The 24194-nt window shown below is 42.9% G+C and overlaps 1 protein-coding gene across 1 annotated transcript in view; it reads left to right on the top strand.

Annotated features, from left to right (window-relative positions):
• CLIC4 (CLIC family member 4) overlaps positions 1 to 23916 on the top strand; it is a 286715-nt gene extending 262799 nt beyond the window's left edge. The window contains exon 6 of the mRNA XM_085647822.1: positions 19268 to 23916. Within this exon, the coding sequence (XP_085503948.1) occupies positions 19268 to 19432 (165 nt within the window). The 3' untranslated portion in view covers positions 19433 to 23916. The remainder of the gene's footprint in view (positions 1 to 19267) is intronic.
• The last annotated feature ends 278 nt before the right edge of the window (positions 23917 to 24194 follow it).

Genomic DNA, 24194 nt, shown 5'->3' with positions numbered 1-24194 from the left:
AACGGAAACTAGAAGGCATTCTGGAAAAAATCAAAGTTTTGGAGGAAGAATTGGATAAATTCCCGAATAATGACGAGAAAAAAGAATTAATGGACACAATGGAAAATCACCAAACATGGGATTGATGTGGAGAGGAGAAAGGCCAGCAAATTCAATCGCGACCGCATCGATTACGCGAATGGTCGGATTTATACATTATATAATACGAATAGAACAGCCATGGATAGATGCATCAGTTATGACACTCAGGGCACATATGACAGCTCTGACCTGAGCTCTGCAGATGAGGAAACCGACGTATCCAAATTGGATTTTTGTGGTGAAATGAGGCTGGCACAAATGGAGACGCGACAGCGAGGTCGAGCAAGAGGAACAACGTGGGGAAGGGGGAGGGGACTAAACCCACCACAACCAGACGCAGTAAAAGAAGGAGCAAGGCCCAAAAGAAACGAAGACAAGAAAAAGCAAAAATAAAAAAGATGTCATCCCGCAAAGATCTGGTAATTAACATCTCCAGTATGATTTTAAATGAAGATCATAACAGTCTTCTCAATAAGGGACTGACCTTCTGTCCAACATCCACCATGGACATACCTAACTTCCGTATCGACCTGTATAAATTCTGTCGCAAAGCTAAATTGAAAAAATACTTTGAAGAAAAATCTGCCGCAACAGGAGGAGTGTCTCCTAGACCCACGGAAATCTCCCCCCTAAACCAAAATGACTTACCAACCTTAAGGACTCTATCTAACCTAGGGACCAACACTCGAGAAAATGGCTCTGACTCCATTACAAGAAGAGATGATGACATCGCAGTATGCCAGAGAGAAGGCATTAACACACATGTAGGTGGAGATAGTGGACTAAAATCCCAGTTGAAGTTTTGTCCACAGTTACCTCCATGGAATAAAGTTGATTTGTTTCATAAGATTGTGGTAGAAGAGATCAACAAACTACCCATAAAAAAGAAAAACAATAAACAATCATGGAACCTCACACTTAAAGAGCAGAAGGCATTAAAGGACCTAAGGGACAACCCGGAAATTGTCATAAAAGCTGCCGATAAAGGCGGGAATGTTGTTTTATAAAATCGAGAACAATACATCTCTGAGGCATACTGGCAACTGAGGAATCAAGAGCACTATCAAATTTTGGAGAAAAACCCAACTGAACAATGGACCGTGGAATACCACTCACGATTGCTAGCCTGGAAAGAAAGGGGATTGATCAATTTTGAAGAATATATATACCTCAAGGTAGACAACCCAGGGACAGCGACCATATACTTTTTACCTAAAGTACATAAGTCACTCACTAATCCCCCTGGAAGACCAATAGTCAGCTCCATGGGCTCTCTATATGAAAAAGCTTCTCATTTTATTGATGTGTTCTTGATGGAATATGTGATCTCCTTACCTTCATACCTAAAGGACACAACTGCCTTCCTCAACAAACTGCGAAACACCAATTGGAACAACAATCTAACCATGGTCACAATAGACGTGACCTTGTTGTATACATCAATTCTCCATAAAGATGGCCTAACAGCAGTAAGGAGGCTCCTGAAGACAAGATCTCTAAGATTCTTAGAACACTCCGAAATGATCATTGACATGCTGGATCAATGTCTAACGCATAATGTTTCCCTCTTCAATAGAGAGAAATTTCTCCAAAAACAAGGTACAGCAATGGGGACGTCATTTGCTCCAACATACGCACATCTTTTTATGGCAGTATGGTAGGAAGGGTTCCTACAGAGCAGGCACAAGTCGAATATCAAGTCATGGTTGAGATATATCGACGACTTATTCGTAATCTGGGAAGGAGACCAGCCAAGCCTTGAAGAATTTATTCGAAGCCTGGACCAGAATGCATATAATTTATCTTTTACATCCACTTGTAGCAGAACACAAGTTACTTATTTGGATGTAGAAGTATTCGCACAAAAACACCAACTCTGCACTAGAATCCATAGGAAACCAACTGCCACGAACAGTATCCTCCATGCAAACAGCGGACATCCACAACATCTGAAATGGAGTATTCCATATGGAGAAATGCTCCGCATTAAGAGGAACTGTTCTGAAACCACAGACATCGAACAAAATCTAGATGAAACAGGTATCAGATTTTTGGCAAGGGCCTATCCATTGGACATCATTGAAACATCCAAAGATAAAGTAATGCGAAAGACAAGATTAGAACTATTGGAAGACCATGAACAACTGGAAAGTGATGCTGCAACCCGCATCATTTTAGACTTTAATGTGGAAAACAAGTGCCTTAGAAACATCATCAAAAAACACTGGGGCATCTTGATGTTGGATGAATCATTAAAACACAAGTTACCATCAACTCCAAAAATAACATACAGGAAGACAGCCTCATTGGGTGACCTCTTAACACATAGTCATCTGGAAACTATCAAAAAAGAAAAAGGAACATGGCTATCAACTTCTGGCTTCTGGAAATGTTCCAAATGCAAGGCCTATGATCATGGATATAATACACAAACTTATCCATTGCAAATTGGAAAGAGGGAAAGAATCAATGAACATATTGCGTGCGAATCCACATACGTGGTATATGTGTTTGAATGTCCGTGTAAAAAACTATACGTTGGAAGTACCATCAATAGATTGAAACTGCGTATATTACAGCATCTAAGAGCAATTAAAAATAAAGATTTATCTTACCCAATGGCAAAACACTTTGCAGAGAAACACTCAGGCAACATCAACTAACTGAAATACTTTGGAGTTAAAATGGTCAAATTGAACGAAAGAGGAGGGGACAAAACCCTGGACCTCAGAAGAGCTGACTCAAGACTTATTTTAACATTGGGTACAGAACAACCATTTGGACACAACCTGGATGCTGAGTTGCACGTTCATTTATAAAAACCTATCAAAATAAGTAAGATTTATGTACAGTGCAAATTTGATAATGATGAACTAATCGACGCAGAACAAACAGCCTGATGAGGAATTTTTATGAAATTCTCAGACAATCTATTAAACAGAGGTTAAAGATCTATCTATAGAGGGATAATTTTATTGGGTTAACATCATGGGTAAGGGCTAGAGAGAAAAGAACTCTAAAAGCAAACATGTAATAATAGAGAAGACTTCAAAGATAAAATAGAAGATTAAAGATCGACGCACAGCTTGGAAGGCTTAAAATTATGGATTCAACAGGAACAATTACGACCGTCATTGAGATTCCCTAATGGAATATGGATTGTTAATATAGGAAATCCTACCTCAAAAGTTTTAGACGCTATGTAGAGAGACATTTTTACGACTGCGACTTTGCACAATACATCTGCAATATGCTTCCTTGATATTTTCTGTTGATGTAGAATGAAAAAAATCTTTCGAAAAAGGACCCTTGGAACGTTAAATTGGCACAAATGTATCTTTGCACTAGGCACTTGTCACTTTAATTCCTATATGTTTGAATGTACTTTACATCACTCTACTATCTAAATTAGATCTACAATCTAGGAATTCCTAGTGTAGTCTAGAGAGGAAATTTGGATTGCATAGGGTTTAGTTGAATTTAACTTGAACCTTCGGCTGCTCAATAACGGTCAGAACCAAAATTGCCTAAACCATACATAAATGTAATGAAATGAAATATTCTTGTTCATCTGTACAATACACTGTCTCTCTAACTCTTTTATTATCTCCCCTCTCTTTCCCCTTGCCTTAACTTGCCTTTTTACCAACTTAGATCTTGCTATCCTCCTCACGACTTTTCCTTTCCATTTGCTTCAACAGAGTACTCAATATGGTCATCCATGAACAGGCCATTTGTTGCGATCTTTGTGTGTTTTTATAATTTTTTTAATCTTTATTACACTTGTTCTTACACTGTATTGATGATTTGATTTGGGTACTTTACCAACAAATGAACAATCTGATAAATTCAAGAAATCTACGACAGTGTGGAGACACATGTGCATGTATAACTGATAATAATGTTAGGAATGTACAAATGCAAAACATGCTAAAGGAACAATGGCAACTGCCATAAGCTGTTTATATGGGTTAGCAGACTAGTCTATTTTTTTTTTAAAAAACACTAACAAGGGACTTATGCACTTAGCCACTTTAAATAGACAGTTTAGACGCTGGACTCTATGGTCCAGTTGAAGGCATCAGCCTAAACGCGTCGACCGTCCTTTTATTTTTGCACTTATGGTGTAGAGAAAAAATTAAAAATACCTCAAAGAAATCACTGCGGACTCTCTGTGCTGTGGATACGTTGGTGGTAACTGCGCCGAAGTTGTTCTGAAGATATATATATATATTGTTACAGAGCCTGAGCAGTTATTTTATTTATCAAGCTGCATTGATATTGTGCAATATTTTGCGGTGATGTGAGCAAGTAGATAAACGTTAAGTATGTGTGGGTGGTAGACACACCGGCCGCTGTACTTAACTCTTCTCACATGCTTCTCATGCTACCCTTCAATCCAGCTTTATTGTGCACTTCACGCTCTCTAGCCCGGTGCTCTGAGCCTTCTATCTTCTGATGCATTTCACCTCTTCTCTTCTTCACTCCTCTTCTGCTGCACTTTGCCCCTTGTTTCCTGCTCTAATTCACTTATTCTCTTATGCAGCACTTCACTCCTAATCCCTTGTTGCACTTAACCTTTTTTCTCTTGCTCTACTGCTCCCCTTTTCTTCTTCTGCACTGTTCTGTTGCACTTCAGTGCCACATCTCCAGCTTCACTTCACCCCCTTCTCTCATGCTGTACTTCAGACTTACTTTCTGCTTCAATTCATACCTGTCTCCTGCTGTACTTCACCCTTCTTATTCTGTGCTTCACTTCCTCGTCTTCTGATGCACTAAGTTCACCCATTCTCTTATGCTCTGCTTCAACCTACCTCATGTACTGTACTTCTGTAATTCTGTCTCTCATGCACTGCTTCATGCTCCTTTTCTGCTGCTCTTGAATGCACCTGAACCTCAGCTAGTGCTGCTAGGCGATACCAACAGAAACATAGTCACTGCTTGGATATCACACATCACTCCAGCAACCCTGACATCATGTGATGTTTCAGTTCCAGAATAAAGTACGAGCAGATAGTATGGAGAGTAAATATAGCCCCCCTGGTTTGGGGACCCAAATAGCAAGACATACAGAAACGTCTAAGTCAAGTTCAGAGTGCTTTAAGCCATAGCATCACTAGTATGTCATGGGCCTTAGTGCAAGCAAAGAAGTGGGTTACCTGGCTTCTGTTCGGATTCTAAAACACAGCATAAATCAGGGTTTAGTGGGCTCCTTTGGCCTCTGGTGCCACTTCACCTGCAGCACAAAGCTATGCCTCTTTAAATGAATGTGGATTATTACACTGTTACGCCAGAACTAAAGATTCCCAAAGCAAAAAATGGTCCTCTCCAGGATAACATAAAAGATTAATCAATCATAGGTTTGTTATGCGCAGCTACTCACCGGAGTGGGTCTCAAGGAGCTGGGGGGGGGGGGAGGGGCGCAGGTCCAGGATGTTCAAGGAGATCCGTCGAAGAACCAGGTCTTGAGGTCCTTCGTAACCTTGGAGAGTGTTGGCGTTTGTCTGAGGTGGAGCGGGAGGGTGTTCTATGCCTTGGCCTCGAGGAAGGAGAAGTAATGACCTCCCGTTCTGGTCTTCTTGGTGCCAGGCACCGTAGCCAGGGAGAGCGGGGCTGAGCTGGGGGATCTTTGGGGTACGTGGAATGTGAGGCGGTGGTTCAATTGTGCAGCTCTGGTGTTGTGGAGGGCTTTGTGGGCGTGGGTGAGCAGCTCGAAGGTGATTCTCTTCTCGATGGGGAGCCAATGTAGTGTACGCAGGTGTTATGTGATGTGGCAGTGGCACGGTAGGTTGAAGACTAGTCTGGCAGAGGCGTTCCGAACATTCTGGAGTTTACGGGTGAGGTTCTTGTTTGATTCCGGCGTAGAGAGGGTTGCCATAGTCGAGTCTGCTGCTGTTGAGGGCATGGGTGACAGACTTTCTGTGTTCGAGTGGGATCCATTTGAAGGTCTTTCGTAGGAGTCGGAGTGTGTGGAAACAGGAGGATGAGACAGCGTTGATTTGGCGGTCCCGCTTGATCCGCAGTTACACTTTTGAATTAAAGGGTCGCAGTTTGGCACATTCCTCTTAAGCTCCTCACAGCCTCACAGCCTCCTACCTCCCCTTTCTCTTCATTGGTGACCAGGGAATTTACTCCATCTGGAAGGTGTCAGATTATTCTTTCTCCAAACAGTTTGCCTTACAGAGCATTGACAAATAAATATAACGTTACCCACAGTCTGTCACCAAGGACACTGTTTTAGATCCCCTAGTTTCCAATAAATAAAATACTGGATTCTGAAAGTTGTTGTTTCATTTTAGTTCAGATGAATCAATTAGACTAACACATCTGAAAATAATGACTTGTTAAAGAGAAGTCCTAGGCCAGAGTATAGTGTTTCTGGTGATAAGGAGTCACCTGGTAACAGTAAATAATAAGATGCTAAAAAAAGCGGTCTAAAAGGAAAGCGCTTGTATTATGGGTTCTCTAGCGTTTGGTCTTTCAGAAATTCACCTGCTTTAATCCTTCCCCGACTTCGAAGTGGGAGTCCCTTGCTAACTTTATAATATCAGTAAAACCATTGACAGCACCCACTTTGTTAGCACATCCACTTCATTTTAAAGGGCCCAAACGTTGGTCAATGAGGTGAGGGTTTTCTGCCTCACCCTTACAAGAGAACGTCCCACTTCAGATTTGTGCGGAAGGGAAATATGGAGCTTTGCTCTTCTTCACATACAGCAAAGTGAACTTTTAACCTTTTTCTTGGGCTTTGAGTGTACTCCTTACCCTACTGCATCTGAGAAATGGCAACTAAAGAGAAATCTAAGGGAAGCCTAAGCTATATCCCTTTGGTAACGCTTTGTATGAGAAACTGTTTATCATTCTCACTTCATAAATTGTATGCCCAGTGCTCTCACCAGAGCACAAGCCATTTTCTCATAAATATCACAATAATTCTCTGAATTAATGCCTGAATCATAAGTTTTCTTTCCATGTATTTTAATTAGTCAGCTCAGGTTCATTTACCTGCATTAACGAGCCTGACAATACCTAGGGGCTCCTGCAGCAGTGAACAACACCATTCGAAGATGTCTCGTGCAAGATTAGATGCACTACTTGCCGGGTCACATGACATCACGGCATTCCGCTAGATTTTCGGGAGACTTGCATCTAACTCTGCATGGAGACCGCACACTGTGCAGGGATCTCGTAAGTGGGTAGGCTTTCAAACACCCCCGCCCACTACAAATAGCCGTAAGTAAATAGCACTATACTAGTAACGGTTATGCATTCATTCACCCCTACAACTTCTTTTTCTAAGAACGGCGTCTCATGAGCACGCCACATTTCATTTTCCAGTCTGCAGAAAGTTTTGCTTGATCAGAAGCTGCTCTGGGATAGTCTTAAGAGGCCCTAAAACTCTGATGTAAATAGGTATGAGCATGATAAGCATGGCTTGAAAGTTAGTCGCCTTAAGAGTATGCTGTGATCACGAGCTGCGCATGCTGTTGGAGTTACTTAATTTTGATTTGTTGACATTGCCACAAACAAGTGACATATGAAAATTTGATTAAGGGCTGATGCCTTTGTTTTTATGATGTCTCTATCTACTAATTTTTACAGGTCACACTGGTACCAAGACCCTTAAGTAAAAGTAAAAACTTGAGATCTAGATGTGGAATGTGGACACTATTGGGCACTCTAACACTATAAACCATGAAGTAGAGTAGGGTATTCAACTTGAAGTCCTGATTAACTTTCACAGACCCGCTCATGGCTATTTGGGTATGAAACATGTCCAAATAATTTTAGAACTATGAGCTTATCACTCTGCTTAACTGGTTCACGTTTATGTTTTAATCTTGACGTGAACAATCTCCGAGAATACATTTCCAGTGAAAGAGTTTTCTCTAAACTATTTTAAATCACATTCCCTCGCAGTCTACTGCACTTCCTTCACATGCCGTGGACAGCACCAGAATAGAGATAACGAAAAGATCTCTGGTTTTAGGGCACACTGGGTATTGCAGCATCAGCCTAATGAGGAGCACAGCCTGATGATGTAGCACACCACCTCTGTGTGAGTAGGCTTGTGAACCCTAAAAGGGATGACCCAAAAACCAAATTTTACCACTGTCCTGAAATAGGACCCAGAGGATGAGCAGTGCTGCACACTAATTTGTTTTTGCCGTTACACGCCTGATGGGACGTGTGATGCACCACATTTAACTCCTCTTATTCTCCTTTGTTAGTGGTGATACACTGCCATGTTAATATTGACAACTAAGGGCTCCCAACATCAAGATGGGAAATAATTCAAGCATATAAATCTATGAAAGATACTAATGCTGGCTGAGAAATGGTAGTTATGGCTAAATAACAACTTTCTTCTTCTTATGACACTACCTGTGCCCGTGATCAGTGGGCAGCATGTTGTAGTCACTGCCATTCCCAGTGAACACTTAGGTGGTCATTTTTAAGAGGCTCTTCGATTAAACATTCAATGTCAGAGCATGCCCATGCTTCGATGTTGAGGGTTGAAGGCACCCCTCAATGCCAAGAGACATTTCAACATTGTGAAGCTGTCTGTCCATCAATGTCTCACCTTCATGGACTAGGGCTTCAACCCAGAAATCATGGAGATGGATTTCACCTCTTCTACATCTGCACCATACCTGCGGTACGTCATCATTGCTATCCCAAATATTGAGGATGATGCCCCAGCCCAACCGATTGTAACAAAATCTTGAAACGGGGATCAATATTCTCATCCTCTGATTGATGTTCCAACTACTCCTCCTGTTAGCCAGTCTCTGTTTCAGTCAAATTTGAGAGAGGCGATCTTGTCTGATGTTGATTGTTCATTCAAGGGGAGTCTCCTGGCTGTGCAAAAGATCTCGAGTATTTCCCATGTTGATAATTTGATTGCCATTGATGAGCTACCATGTAGAGCTGCAAGGAAAGGTAACATTCAGACCACTATTCCCGAGCTTAATGCATCAGTCATATTCATACCGTACTATCAAGCCATTAATGTGCCCTGTTGTTCCTTTGTTTCTAGGACTATGAGCCTATGAGCCTGTGATGGACCCTATTTGTTATCCTTTTTCTGTCCATCCTCAAAAGAGGCCTCTGGAAAAGAAACTTAGGTCAACACTCATCTGAGACCAAGCTTCAAAGTTCGACTCCATGGAGTTGTGGGTTCACAGGATAATCATGACTACATCATGGAATAGAAAGGTGGCATGCCATCCATATCTACTAGGCAGATGGTGGTTAGGGAATCATGTGCAAATATTGGTGTCTAAACCACTCTAAAGTGGTGGAGGCTTACTAGGTAGGGAATGAGGGTCATACCAGTCCAGGATGGCAACCAGATTCCTCCTCTGATTCACAGTAGGCAGAACAGTAGATAAGGGCTGCACTTTCAGATGGTCTTCATCTGGAAATTGGGTGTGATGGTAACTTTCCTTGCTCCTCATTCTAATTTGCAACTGGCCTCACTGCTGTTTGCACCTTCATTGTTGTCTTTCGTTCCTGCTGGTAGTTCCCGTCTGGCAGAAATTGTTGAATCTGTTGCCACTTACCTGTTGCTCTTCCTCATGGAACTCCTTCCACCCTGGAATCCCTGAATTCACCCTGTTGACAAAGCTGTCCCATAGCTGGTAGGTTGTGAGTTGAATTACAAATTCAAAATACAAAATATAGCCACGCTACCGTCATGTGCGAACCTTCACTCAACTCAATGTAAGCTATGGGGGTGCTGGAGGCACGAGGGTACACCACCAGTGCAGCATCTTGCTCGCCTTGTCCCCCCATTGATAGATACGACTGGGGATATCCATCCATGTGTCCCAGGCCTTCTGCATGAGCTCCTGCTGAAGCAGTGTTTGAGTGTGTAGGGAGTCTCGAAGGATCGATTCCTCTGCCACAGTTATGTATTTTTGTTCATCAAGCTCAAGTACCTGGGCCTCAAGGTCGATGTACTCTGATGGGCTTAGCCCCGCTGCCCCTTGTGATTGCTCCATGGAGTGTGCCCGCCCCTCAACCCCCTCCCATTTTCCTTCAGGATTCGCAGAACTCCTCTCTCTGGATGGTCCAGTGATTCATGGCCACCCTGCCGCAGATCGTCTCTGCCCCAACCTGATGTCTAGCAGTACGGATGAGTGGTCCGACATTCCTCTCGCAAATATACGGACGGCGAGTACTCTGTGACTGTCCTGGCTGGATAGAAGAAAGTAGTCCAGATGGAAAAAGGATTTGTGCGCTCCCAAGTAACAGGTGTAGCAACATATCTCGGTGTGGTGTGCTCTCCACACATCTTTCAGGTAGATAATGTGTAGGAAGGTGGATAGGACCGTCGGGCTAGTCCCCGCAAAGGACCAGGCAGAGGATCGATCTACGCCATGGTCAACAACCCTGTGGAAGTCCCCTCCCAGAATCAACGGAGCCGCCCGGAGGTCCTTAAGAAGGCGACCAGTGTTCCTATAAATTCGGAGTTAAGGGGTGGGGGAAGCATACACACAAGCATGGGAGATCGGGGACCCCAGGAGATCACCACCACACATCACCCCAGGATTTCATGTCATACCCTGGACATCAATACAGGAATACATCGATGGATCAGAATAAAGACCCGCCTTGAACCCCAGTGAAATTCTGTGTGGGACACCTGCGAATGCCCCCATTGAGCCAGAAAGGGGCACTGGTTGCCCATGAGTTGTGTCTCTTGGAGCATTAGGATGTCTGGATTAAGCTTATGGGCTGCCTTCAATATGGCACCTCTCTTGAATTTGTCTAGCATGCTATTGACATTCCATGAGAGGACGCCAAGTCTCTCAGGTAAAGTTTGCTACTGAAAATCAGTCATTTTCTTAATGTGGGATTGGCTCAAGTGACAACGTATGTGCGCACTGGCCGTGCAAGTGTTTAGTGTATATGTCTGGGCCTTCCAAAGCTAATTCTAAACAACCCCCCCCACACGCCCCTTCTCTTCCCCAACTCCCACCCAGCAAGGGCATCAGCAACTCTGAGTACATCTTCTGCAGCAAAAGCGACTAATGTACTGGTCCAGGCACATTCCAAGTGGGGGCCCCTTCCAGTTCCATCAAATGAGCCCTGCGCTCATGCCGGGGGTCTACGCTGGGAAGCTATGTGCCACTCTCCAGAGGGCACTCCATCACTCCCACCAGGAAGGTAGCAGGGCAGGGCCCCCGCTGCGTAGGCTGGCCTCTCCTATACCCAGGCTCAAAAAACAAGGTCTTGTACTGGGATATAACTTTTAAGTGTGCTGGGAAGAGGACCATGTTTTGAATGTTCATAGCTCTAAATTTTTGCTCCACTTTCTGAAATAACCTCCTCTGTTGTTGAACCTTCAGCATGTAGTCTGGGAAGATCATTACTGGGGGGGGGATTAAAACACCACGGACCCCATGCTGCACGCCACCTGAAAGACAGCATCTCGATCCGCGTAGTTTAGTGACCCAGGCTATAATGAGGTAATGTGGGCTCACCAGGGGCTTTGCAGCCAGTGCTCTGTGCACTCTTTCTATGATGACGCAAGCCGACACCTCCAAGGTAGACACCCAGCTCTTGAGCCATTCGGAAAAGAAGGAAGTCGTCATAGACCCTATGCCTCCTCTGGAATGCCCACAATGTGCATGTTTTTCAATCATCCCTTGGTGTCCTCAATTAGATCTCCAAGTGGCTGATTAACTACTGTAGGGAGGGGAGTCGGAATTAAGGGTTTTTATCGTATCCTCCGTTTCAGAAACTGTACCTTGCACCTCCGTGACCCTGTCCACTGTGTTCCATAGGTCTTGTCGGATCAAGGATCAGTCCACTCTCAGTTCCCCTATCCTTCCTGTCATGGTTTCTTTAAGGTCTTGGATTGCCTGCAGGATGTGGGACATCTGTAGGCTCTCTGAGTGTGTGTCCCCACCACCCGCCGCACCCACATCCTCTGTCAGCGCCATCTGTTTGGTGTATTTATCTACTTTATTGTGCGCTGCGGAGCTGGAGGGCTTGTTTTATGCCATGGTTGGGTGGGTAGCTAAGAAAAAGGTAGGGGAAAGGGGGAGCCCTAGGCTCAGCACTAGGGGCCCAAAAGGAAGTTTGGTGCGTCCGTGCTGCCGGTCGGACTTCGTCTTAGAATCAGCAGGGCTCGTCCTGCCACCAGTTAGTCTTTCCAGTGGCCATCACTCACCTGGACCCCGTATCCACTACCATACTCGCCCATCGGCCAGCTGTGCTAAAGCCTGTAGCCGAGCACTCCCTGCCCTAGGTGTGATAGGTCAGGCAGCCATAGTCCCCTTAGCCCCAAGCAAGCTTATCTCACCAGATTGGTCATCTTGGTTGTCAGGCCAAGTGCTTCATGTGTCTCGATAGTGCCGCTGAGCACGGCTGGCTTCACAGAAACAGTGTGAACCTCAGGGTATCCTAAGGGCAGAGTGCAGCTGTGGCCCATGAGGGGCACCGGGGACCCGGCTCTCCGTTCAGCCCCAGCACTAACATTGATGGCGACACAGTTGAGGGGGGAAAAAAAAGAGGAGAAGTCAAAGTCACTTGCCTGCTTGCGAGACCAGTTTGTCTCCCCTGCCTCTCTGGTAGCAGCGCTGATGGGCGAAACAGGCCGACGGCCAGTGCAGAACCTGTGGTCTCCTCAAATAGGGAATGTGAACCTGTGGGGCCCGTCGGACTCCTCGAGCTCAGATGAATGTAATTGGGTGTTGGGCATGTCCTTGCATCAGGGCCAAAGGTCAGGCCGGTACCCACAGGGTCCATCTGTGCAGATATCTCCTTCTCTCGATCTCTAATCTCTGGGGCCCACCCTCGACAGTAGGGGGCCCAGGTGCAGCATTGAGCCTCTACTCTTCCCCTGCTTCAAGGGGATGGTCACAACACCCCGGGCTATGGCGCCATCAGCAAGAGCGCAATCCATGTGATATTGGCTCTAGCCAGCTATGCGAGGCCCTCGGTGCACACCCTGCAGCTCTCTGCTCGGCTCACCCGGTCTCCTGCAGTCCGCAGGGAAGATGGGCCTCGAGCCTCTCAGTGCGGGTCTGGGCCTGACAATAGGACTGCTGTCTTCACCTTCGCTTCCAGGGGGGAGCCCCACGACCCAACAGCGGCACAGTTAGCTGGGAGGCTGTGTCACAGCCCCGGCCTTTAGCAAGGCGAGGCCCCCCCAAGGTGCAGATTCTATGGGCGTGGCCCACCCAGCCCATGGCTGAAGTCTCCCACTGTCTCCAGCAGGCCATGGGTGAAGATGGGCCTGAGCCTCTCAGTGCGGGCCTATGTCCAATACCAGACCCGCTCTCCTTGGTTTCGCTCTCAGTGAGGGGCTTCCACGCCGCGACAGTGGCGCCGTTAGTAGGGTCACAGTTGTAGCTCCAACCAGCTAGGTGAGATCCCCAGGGCGCGAATTCTTTGGGCGTGGTCGTACATGGTTTACCGCGCAGCCCGCCCAGCTTTTGGTGATTGCTGAAGCCTCCGGATGCGCTGAGTCTCTGTGGCTTCCGGCAAGTGCTTTGTTGTTGCAGCAAACGAGAGATCGACCCAGGCTGGATTGCTCTGGGGATTGGCGGCTGGTCCGAGATAATTGGCGTGTTGTGGCGGTACTCTCTTACAGAGCATCTGCCATTGCCAGCATCCAAGCCACGCTCCGTGCTTTTACTATACCTCTCCACAACTATTTCATAACAATGTGTCATATTCTATTAGACAAATGTTAGCGTGTGCTCTCAGTCTACCACTACTCTAACTGCACTGGGCCCTCCTACGATAAGAGTAAACTCTACCATCTTGTTCCGATGCATTCTCAGTCTGTCTAACCCTGAGGCAACTGTCTTCCGATTGATCTTGTTCTGCTGATAGGATGGGCAGACTCTAGGGTTCCCAGACGCACCAGTCAGCTTCTCAATGAGGACCATTAATTGACTGCCAACTTACCAAAAAGTCTCACATTAAATCTTTCTCTAATTGCAGTTGCAAGATGCAACAAATGGGACTCAATAAGAGTCTCAAGCAAGTTAAAATGTTTTAGTTATTTTATTAGGGATTCAAAATTAATTACAAAAAGCAATCTCTTTAGCAATTCAGTTATCAATATTACTGCTTTATTTGAAGCACCCTGCATTTGGGGAAGGGTGGTTTTAAATACACTTTCAGATTTACAAAGTCCTGCCACCCATAAGAAGTAAGGATGGTTCTCCAAACTAACAGAATTGATCCGGTCGGCGAGGAGGAAGTACAATTTACGAGTCTCTAAGGGCGAGTCCATTTAGCATAAAGCTTAAGCAAATAAAGAAAGTTCTGGTTCGGCAAGAAAGATCTTCGTCCATCTGCTACTGAATGTAGCATTGACAGATAGTCAAAAACCAAAGGATGGTTTGAAACCTCAAAATCAGTCCTAACAAAAGGTTGTTGGCATCACACAAAGTGCTTGCATCTAAGTTCCAGATAAATTGAATTGTTGTCAAAAAGGGGAAAGGAAATCAAAACCAGTATTCTCAGCAAGCAAAATAAATTGAGTACACACAAAAGGAAAAATTATTTAAGCTTGGTGCCCTTCCTTTGGGGTTTCTTTTTTTAGAAGTTCATAATGAAATGCCCGAGTGATGTGGCATCTCACCACCATCGAAAAAACACCTTGTGTTCAGGATCTGCATTAAGTCACCTAGGTAGTTGCAACATTGACATAGTTTCCCATGCTTGACATGAGAACCTGCAGATTCACACGTCCACACCAGTTATTGATTAGAAAAAGAAACATAATAGCGATACACAGGACTGTAGAAATAAGTTTTGCTATTTCCATGGGAAAAGTTTTCAGAAAAATAAAAGAATGTACAATTGCAGTACAGGGAAGGCAACAATATACTAAATCACTGAGCCATTGTTAAAATGGGGGAAAGGTCAATTCTAAAAACATGTCTCGACCAGAAGCCCTTAAGTTGACTTCACATTTCCTTCGCTTTATCCATTCTAAAACATTAAATGAAAATAAAAATCATAATAGCCATAAGAAGTTTTAATTTAATGTTCACAAATTATTGTAAGACACTAATTATCTTTAGCAATACCTTATCAGTGAAAAATTCATTACTTTCAAATAATAGCACATTTACTAAGTTTAAGAGAAATAACATTGTTTTACAATAATTATAAACTATATCATCTTTAGTATTAGTCTGCAAAGTTTTAGGCTCATATTTCATTGTTTCTATGCAATGTACTCACCACTAAAGCATTTCAATAGCACTAGGCTACTTCACGTATAGCATCAAATCTAACCCTTTTTATATGCATTAGTGTAAATTTGCATATGTATCTCTATATTATGTTTAAAAGCACTCTTTTACTGAGCTTCTGCTACTCTTGTCTCTTTCACGTGCCCCTATCTAATGTGTGGAGTGTGAATTTCAAATTCATGTTCTCAGTTCTGCATCTTGTTTCGTATTATGTTTATACATGTTTGTGCTCAATCACCAGTGGCACTGTGCTTAAACCAAACAGACTGTCAAAGAACGTACTGAATAACAAACAACTTCAAAAGATTATTCTCCCAGCACCTGTTAACAAATGCACTCTCACCCGTGAAGTGAAAGTGAAGTTTGATTGGGGAAGGGAGCAGTCCTGCAAAGTATAAGGCATTAGACTAATGCATTTATTTCAGTGTGGTGCTCTGCATCACCGCACTGCCTCAGCTGTAAAATTGTTAGTGCTGGCTAGTACTGTTAAACCATACTGGAGTGGCTGGTACTGCGTGGTTTGCTCCTGCAAGCTTGGGGCTCAGCTGGCTGGGCTACCACTAGCAGCTGCTGCTGGCACTCTGCTACAATGTATCAACTTGGAGTTTTGCTTCTCCACGTGGTGCGGCTCTCAGACTGAGTGACGTCACGTCGAGGCAGTGCCTAATGGCTACTACCGAGACATCAGCCCAGTCTGGTTGTGTGAAACACACAGTCTGACTTTGGCCTCGAGGAGACGTCACGTCCTGCGAGTGCGCACTACTGCCGGAGTTTATGTGGGAGTCTGGCTGGTTTTGCGGCAAATCATGGAGCACGCTGCCTGCTCACACCGGCCGCTGCGTGGCTCAGCTGCAGTAAATTATTTCTTACAGCCAATCCCTTTTTAGAAGCAGCGCTATCAGGCAGCTGCCTGCAGTCAGTAAGTGCCTGTGTTACAGAACTGTGTATTTCAGAAGCCCGGGCTCTGGTGGTCGAACAGACTAGTCACAACAAATGTCACCCCAGACAGAAGGCCCGATCTGGAGCACTCTTGTATGGAGTTTAGCAGACTCTTGTGTGTTCACTGGGCCCACGTCCGGAGTTGGGTAAAATGAAGAGTCCACTGCGCACTGTTGCGACACTGGAGGCTTCCTTTCACAAGCCTAGCCTGTGCTTCTCAAGCCAGGTGGGCTGATTTTAATTCAAACATTCAGCGTGTTCTCCCAGCCCTACAATCACGATTGTCGCATGCCTTTCAAGAGCGTGTTGTTATCGGTATTCCTGGCTGTAACACATCAGGAATTTGCCAGGCCTGGAACGAAGAGCTGACCCGGGCTGGGGGGTGAGTGTTTTCTTTTGTGCTTCCACATGGGGATCTTTTTTTACTTCAACTGCCAAAATAACAGAAAGGTCGGAAACAAAACAAATGCAGAAGCTCTTTTTGGTGGGATTGCAGTTACTCGTGATCTGCTGCAGTCCAAATGGCTCGAGGTGGCGTGATCTTTAACTTTTCTCACAGTTAGGGAGCGAACCAGGGCTTGCCAGAATATATCGACCAAACTCCTTCAATTCAGGGTAAATGCCAAGGTGAGCCTAGTTAACAACCGGGAACTAATCATGCTGCACCGGTCACATGTCGAAATATCGGCAGGAGTAAGGACAGACATATTTGTGGAACAAGTAATCATGTTTCCGTTTAGTTACAGTCGGGTCCCACGTGGAGAGCCTGGACAAACTTCCGTTAGTGCCCTTCCATTTCTGGTAATTTGCAGCCGTTGTAAGATCTTCTTAGAGTTTCTCTTTGGTCAAATGGATGTCATTTCTGGAATTTATAGGTTACTTGCTTGATTTTTGCTCATAAGAAAGTGTCACTCATAGTAGTTGAATGTCGCTCATTTTTATGTTTAATGTTTGTTTAAAATTTGTAGTGCGCATGGCTGCCAAGCGCTGGAGAGTACTGTTTGCAAAGCTTTGTTCCTTCAGATACCAGAGAAAGAGCCAAGTCCTTAAGTTTTTCCTGATGGAGATTTCATTTAGTGCGCCCCTGACTTTAAATGGAAGGGCATTCCACAGCTTTGGTACCAGATGGGCAAATGATCTGCCTCCCCACCTAGCCAGTTTGACTCTGGTTGTCTTGAGGAGCTGTTGCTGGGAAGATCTTAATTGTCTGGTTGGGGTGTACCTGGATATCAATTGTCTGAGCTTTAGTGGGCCTTTTTTGTTAATGGCCCTATATGCCATACAGACGGATTTAAACTTGATTCTTGCTTCGATAGGCAACCAGTGAAGCTGTTTTAGTGATTCTTTAATAGATACACGGTTGGGAATTTTAAATAAAAATCTGGCTGCCGCTTTCTGCACCACCTGGAGTCTCTTTGGGGCATATGTATGAACCAGCCCTTTTGCGATTCCTTAATAGCGAATTGCTATTAAGGAATTGCAAAATGCTATGTATGTAGGAATCGCAATAATAATTGCGATTCCTTCATATTCCTTAATTGCAAATCGCGATTTGCAATTAAGGAATACATTCACATTCATTCCTATGGGCGTAGAGGCCCATAGGAATGAATGGGAAGACATTCTCAATTTGCGATAACCAATTAGAGAATCGCAAATTGAGAAGGTGATTTCAAGGTTGCAAGGGTGTCATAAGGACACCCTGCTGCACCCCTGAAATAAGCATGTGTGCACATGTGGCGCACATACATGCCGCACATACATGTCCTAAGGGCATGTATGTGTCCAACATGGCACTTTGAAAAAAGCAAACAAGTGCTTTTTTTCCCCCAAAAAATCGTAAATTTGCGATTTCTTATGCCAAATTCACACAACGTAGGTGCTTTCTACATCGGATTTAAGGAATCGCAATTTGCGATTCCTCAAATGTAATCGCAAAATAGAGAATCGCAAATGTTGCTTTTCTCTAATTTGCGATGCCCTTTTGGGATGATACATCCCAAAAGGCCTTTTCCCGTTCGCAGTCGTTTGCTAACGGGAAAAGGGCTTGATACATATGCCCCATTGTTACATATTTAGGTGAGCCCACATAAAGCGAGTTGCCGTACGTAGTCCAAGCGTGAAATTATAAGGGACTCAATGACCGTTTTTTTCAAGTGCACAGGGATCACTTCAATAATCTTCCTTAACAGTTTAAGAAGCAAGAAACGTATTCCTGATAATTTCCTAGATTTACAGTCCATTGTGAATGTGTCCTCCAGCCAGACTCCCAGGTTTTTCATGGCTGGTTTTGGGGTAGGTGGGTCTCCCACTCATAATTACACTAAAATTATGCAAATGTCACACATAACAAATCTGAAACTTTGGGATCTATGATGGAGTCACATGGTACGTTGAAACTCGGTAAAACTCAATGGCGGGCGCTTGCATTGGCTTAGCTGCATGAATAGAGCAGTAAACTGCAATTCACGGATGAGTTTGCATTTGTTTGGAGGTAATATGTTCATGTAATGCTGTTTCGTACAAAAGGATGCTGCAAATTGCAGATGACGTTTAAAAAATATAGTAAAGAAGTCAAACTCTATTCCTGAGGTGTGTTGCTGGTAGCGCAACCATTTCCAATGCTAGTAATTTTACTTGCAATATTGGTTCTCCCGTATCCCCGTATACTTTTAAAGTAGAATGGATTTTGTAAGCAATGTTGATTAAAGGAACTCATAATAGAGAGTGCAAAGTTGCGAATTAAAAGCTTATTTCTTACTACTACATGTAGGGGCTGCTTTTGGGATGCTAAATGTTTTTGAAAGTTTCTAAATTGCAAATAATTTTTGAAGCATGAGCCATCAGACCTTTTGCAAGGCCCGAGATTTTATGCTGAATAATTGTTTTCAAAGCAAAACGTGTGCTGCAAATTTGCATTTTCATACCATATCACATTTCATCTCTGTTGCTAGCGAAATCGACACCACTACACAGACAGTAAATAATAATGTTGCTCTCAATTTTCTTGATTTCAGGTGGTGGCGAAGAAGTACCGCAATTTCGACATCCCAGACCAAATGACCGGAATTTGGAGATACTTGACCAATGCCTATACCAGGGATGAATTCACAAACACTTGTCCTGGAGACAACGAGATAGAATCTGCATATTCAGATGTAGCCAAGAAACTCAGCAAATAATTCTCCGCACCAAACGGGATGTTTTTATACGTAGACTAATTTTGTTTTGAACGTAGACTGCTTACCTTAAACAACTGCTTTTCATATTTAAGAAAACATAATTTTTTGCATGATTTTGAAGTTTCATTTTAGGAAGGTGGATTGGCCATGTATTGTAGTAAGTGAACCAAACGCAAACAGGGTTATGATTTGCTCTCCATTTACGGTGTGTTAGCCAAGAACATTGTATGATTTACGGCTGCACAATTTTGTTCCAGTTGTAATTGTATTGCATCAGGAAATCTACACTCCGTTCTTATGGGTTAAAAAAAAGTCCTTGTTATTCATTGTCTGGTTCTTTCTCCCAGTTTTAAAATATGTGCAAATTGTGTAGCTACATTTCATAGTGTTTTGTTTATCCTCATAAAAATGCTTAAGACACTGAAATGCATTGCGTTTTAGGCTTCGATCTGTAATGGAGGTTCTCAGTTTGTAAAGATTTTAGAATGCCAAAAGCCCGTTTCTGAATAGCTTGTGATTTGGTTCATGGAGGACCTGGCCTGGCAGTTCGGGCTGACCTGTTCTAATTGCAGTATGGTCAAGACTGATTTGCAGGCTGAGCCCAAACTGAGGTGACATAATGAGCAGAATAAAGATGGACTGGGGTGCTGCCAGAGTAATTACCTGTGGTAATTCACCTAACCAATTACCAGTGGTAATTCCATCTATCCCTTTTTTGTATATTTAAGCCTTTTGATAGCATGCTTTTGGGAGAATATAACATGTGCACACCAAAAACAAGACAATAACTGAACTAAATGGAATAGACAATTAAGAAAGAAAAGGGAAATGGGCCTTTGCTAAAAGATTGCATATTGTATAAGTTGGCCAAGATGTTTCTGGTGTTCTGGTCACATGATCTTTGCTTCTGACTTAATAACTTTCCCAACCTGTTGAATTTCATGAGCCTTCAGAGGAGAAACCCAAAATAGCACTGTTGTATAACGTTGACACCTTGTGGGCAACAGTCCCCTCCCCTAACTGCCCCTACAGCTTGTGCCCACATGCGTACATACTTTGCATTCCCTTCCTTCAGTGCCACGTACTGCTGACTGGATAGGATTCTAATCTGTGCTATGGTATGACTGTTACTGTGTTCACATTGTCAGACAGTGCGCTAAGTGTTTGCAAGGTGTTTGGTGGTGAAGCTCACGCTGCCTGCTGTGGGCTTTAATTAGCATGTGCCCTGTGCATGGACAAACTGATTTACTTTGCGCGGGGCTATCTGGATGTTATCCACACTCTTTGTTGGTGCTTAAACAATATCTTGTGGACCTCGTAGTCAAATGCTATGTATCACACACAAGACAAGAGGTACCCGTCTCAGTTTGGTAAATTTGAGTCGTACCAGTGAAAAGGATATCCTTGCCTTCTCTTTCATGCCCAAACTCCCACCTTTAAACAAACAGCCTCTCTCAGCCAGTTGTTTTAAAAGTAGTCTTGTAGTGCATAATCACTCTACACCTGTTGATACCAAAATCGAGAGCCACTTTGCCAAATCGGTCAACAATGCATTGGCTCCCAGTTAAAGTTTGCTTCCCCCAATATTGTTTGGCCGGGCTCAAACCATTTAAAGGGATTTTCACAAAGTTGAAATGGCTTCCGACAAACTCTATGAAATCCCATAGTCTTGTCACTGCCTCATTACCATTGTTTTAATAGCATGCCTCTCAGAAGGTATGATTACAAACAAATTCTTGGAAGTCCAAAATAAATCCGAGAGCAGAACACTGTCAAAGATTCAACAGCTTCCCTTTTATGCCTGACTGCCTTATAGTTGTATAATATTGAAAATGACTTTCCTTTGGGGTCGGAAACTGTGGTTGGACCTTTAGCTTTCAATATTCTAGGCTATCCTTTTCAGATGGCTTTGTCCCGCCTGCCTTTGTTTATCTGATCAGATTATCATTCAGCTAAGCTCATTATTTTGCATATTCTAGTATGTATACCCGGGTGACATGAAGGGCAATTTATTCAGTGAAGAGGAGGCTTGCTTACTGGAGACCCTTTATAGAAGAGTTGATCATGAGGTAGTTGGTAGTGCTCCTCTTCTAGTGGTGTGCAAAAATCACTACATGTTTTCGTGTCACTTTCTTCCCCTGTTGATCTTCAGTTCATATTTCAAGACCAACAACAAATGGGCCTAGCTCACATACCAAGGATGATTAAGGGAAAGAGAGTTCTCCCAAGCATTTGAGATAATTCACCTGAAGGATGCAGAGACACTCTCTAAATAGATCAGTTTCTGTTAGGTCTTGGCTGTGAAACATCTTGGTAAGCCCACACTTACAAAATAGACCTTTTAACTTGTTTGACATTTATAGTGTATACAGATTTCAGCCAGGCCTTCTCTCCTTCATGGAGATTCTGGCCACCAAGATTATAAACGTACACATTTAGTTCATCAAGCAATGTCTGTTTTGAGGGTCCAAAGATACATTGGCTTGGTGGCCTGCAGCATCCCCTCACCCATGCAGGCCAGACTGACAACGAAGGAGATGCAGCTCTCTTGTCTATGTTTAAGATGCTGCGCAGTCCAAACGGAGACAGATACATTCAGCTCTTCATCCAGTTTTTATCCAGTTTTGTCTTTTCTGGCTGTGATCTGTGGCCTGCACAAGTTATCTCGAAGAGCGCAGCTTTTAATTTTAACACTACTAAGTTCTGTTTAGCCACCCTGTTGCAAATGAGTTGTTGTTACATGTACTGGTATTCTTTTTTCTAAACTCCCTAGAAAGAAGGGACCATAATGTACTTAAGTTTCACCAAATCTGTTTTGAAATATATAAACAGAAGGCCAGGTTTTGTCTCTCTTGGTATTACCTTGGAATGGAAATTCAGAAATTGATAGTTAAGAGTAAAAGGAGTAGTAAGTCTGAATTTGGGGCATACAGGGATTTTAGAGATGCATTTCTTTATCCTTAACACCACACTAATGTGCCAGTTCCCCTTTCTTTTTAATAACATTTTCATCAGGCTCGGTCCATGCTCTACAAATCTTCCTTGTTCAGGCTTAGTGTGAGTTGATCTTGACATGAAAAGCCTAAACACTTGGCTAGCATTATTTATGTCCACATCAAGAGACTGCCATTCCGCTTTCCTTCTTCTCTGCATTTTCTCAAAATGTCCTTTGAATATTTCCTTTGAATCAGAAGTATACTATTCAGTAAGAAAGGAGCCCCTACAAGAGGAGAATGCTTCCAAACAAGTGAGCATATAATTTAAAAGCTGTTTGTCAACTAGAGTGGGTATACTCATATTAGTGTTGCACGTTCAGTGGTCAGGCCATCATTAACTAGACAGTTTTTATATTACACTGTTAAAAACTTCAAGCACTCTCAGGCCATTCCACAGGAGCAAACCTCACTTGGTATACTGGATTGTTATTACAGACTTGAGGTTCAGTTTGGCCACGATGAAACTTGCAACCTGTTTAAAGAATTATTTTTGTCCAAGCCTGACATTTACATACACTGTCCTTTACCCAGTCTCTTCACCTCCTCTTTTTTATTATTACCATAAGTGGGATGTCAAGGAACTTCATATAAGAATAAGGAACAATTATCTGCTCTAGTAAATATGTAACTTTCAAAATGTATACTCATTAATATCCTTACACATTTCCCAGATAAAAATAAAGTAAAAGAGGACTACTGTTTTGAGAACTGAGATTTACACAATCGATGTAGTTAGAGAAACAAGTTTTACCTAAACAGAGCAAGCTGTGTGCAAAGAGCCTCCGGCTGTACATTTGTAATGCCTTTTAAAACAAAATGTCAGTGTATCTTGGTAAGCTAAAAAAAACGCACAAGTTGTCCATGAGAAGGAACAGATAAGATCATGTTAGATTTACTGTTAATAGGACTTTCCTTTAAACATTATGGATGTTGTTTGGTATCTAGAAAAAACATATGCATTTTGAAATGTCTTCTAATTCCTATTCTATCTTAAGACATAACCATATCATTCTGTATCTACATTACTATCCACACTTTATTCCAAAGGATGGTTTTACCAAAAGGGGCCTTTTGTTAATTTTGTGAAAGTATTGGCTTTCCAATTTACCAAAATCAATTGTTATTCTCCGGTTGCTTATTGTCTCACTGACATGTGTCCACTGTTAGACAGCTTGCTTTAATTGTTTCACATTGTGTTTGTGTAAAAGTTATACTATCGCAGTCATCTAAGATGTCAGTTATATTTGGAAAACTATGAAGATTATTGCAATTGTTAAAACATTCTTTGTATATTCAAGCATTCAAAAACCAAAAGAAAAATAATTTCTTATGCACTGTCTGATAAAATATGTACTGTTAGCACAGATTCAATTTAAGGCCACTTTATACTTAGAAGTTAGGTTTGTTTCTCACACTACTGTATGAAATCTTATGGTCAATATTATAGTACCTTGTGTTAAAATAAAATAAAAACGTTTTCTTACTGTACATTGTAGTAAGATGTTTCTGATGATATTGCAGAACATAAGGTGTACAGTACAAGGATTATCATAAGACAAAAGATATTTCACCAGAGATAAGAGCCATTTGGTGGATTATTTTTCATACAATAGCTGTTGTTGCTAAGTTTACATTAATGTAAGTGACCTTTAAAAAACTAGTTTGCCTTACTAATATCTTGTAATGCACTTTCTGTGAGGAATCCTGGTGTAACATGCAGCATTTTATCCTTTTTCTCTGTCTATTCCTCCATTTGCTGTTGTATT

Source organism: Triturus cristatus, chromosome 3_2 (assembly GCF_964204655.1).
Source record: "Triturus cristatus chromosome 3_2, aTriCri1.1, whole genome shotgun sequence".
In the NCBI taxonomy this organism is placed as follows: domain Eukaryota; kingdom Metazoa; phylum Chordata; class Amphibia; order Caudata; family Salamandridae; genus Triturus; species Triturus cristatus.
Note: the sequence above shows the minus strand (reverse complement) of the source record. Positions and strands in the feature narration are given on the sequence as shown.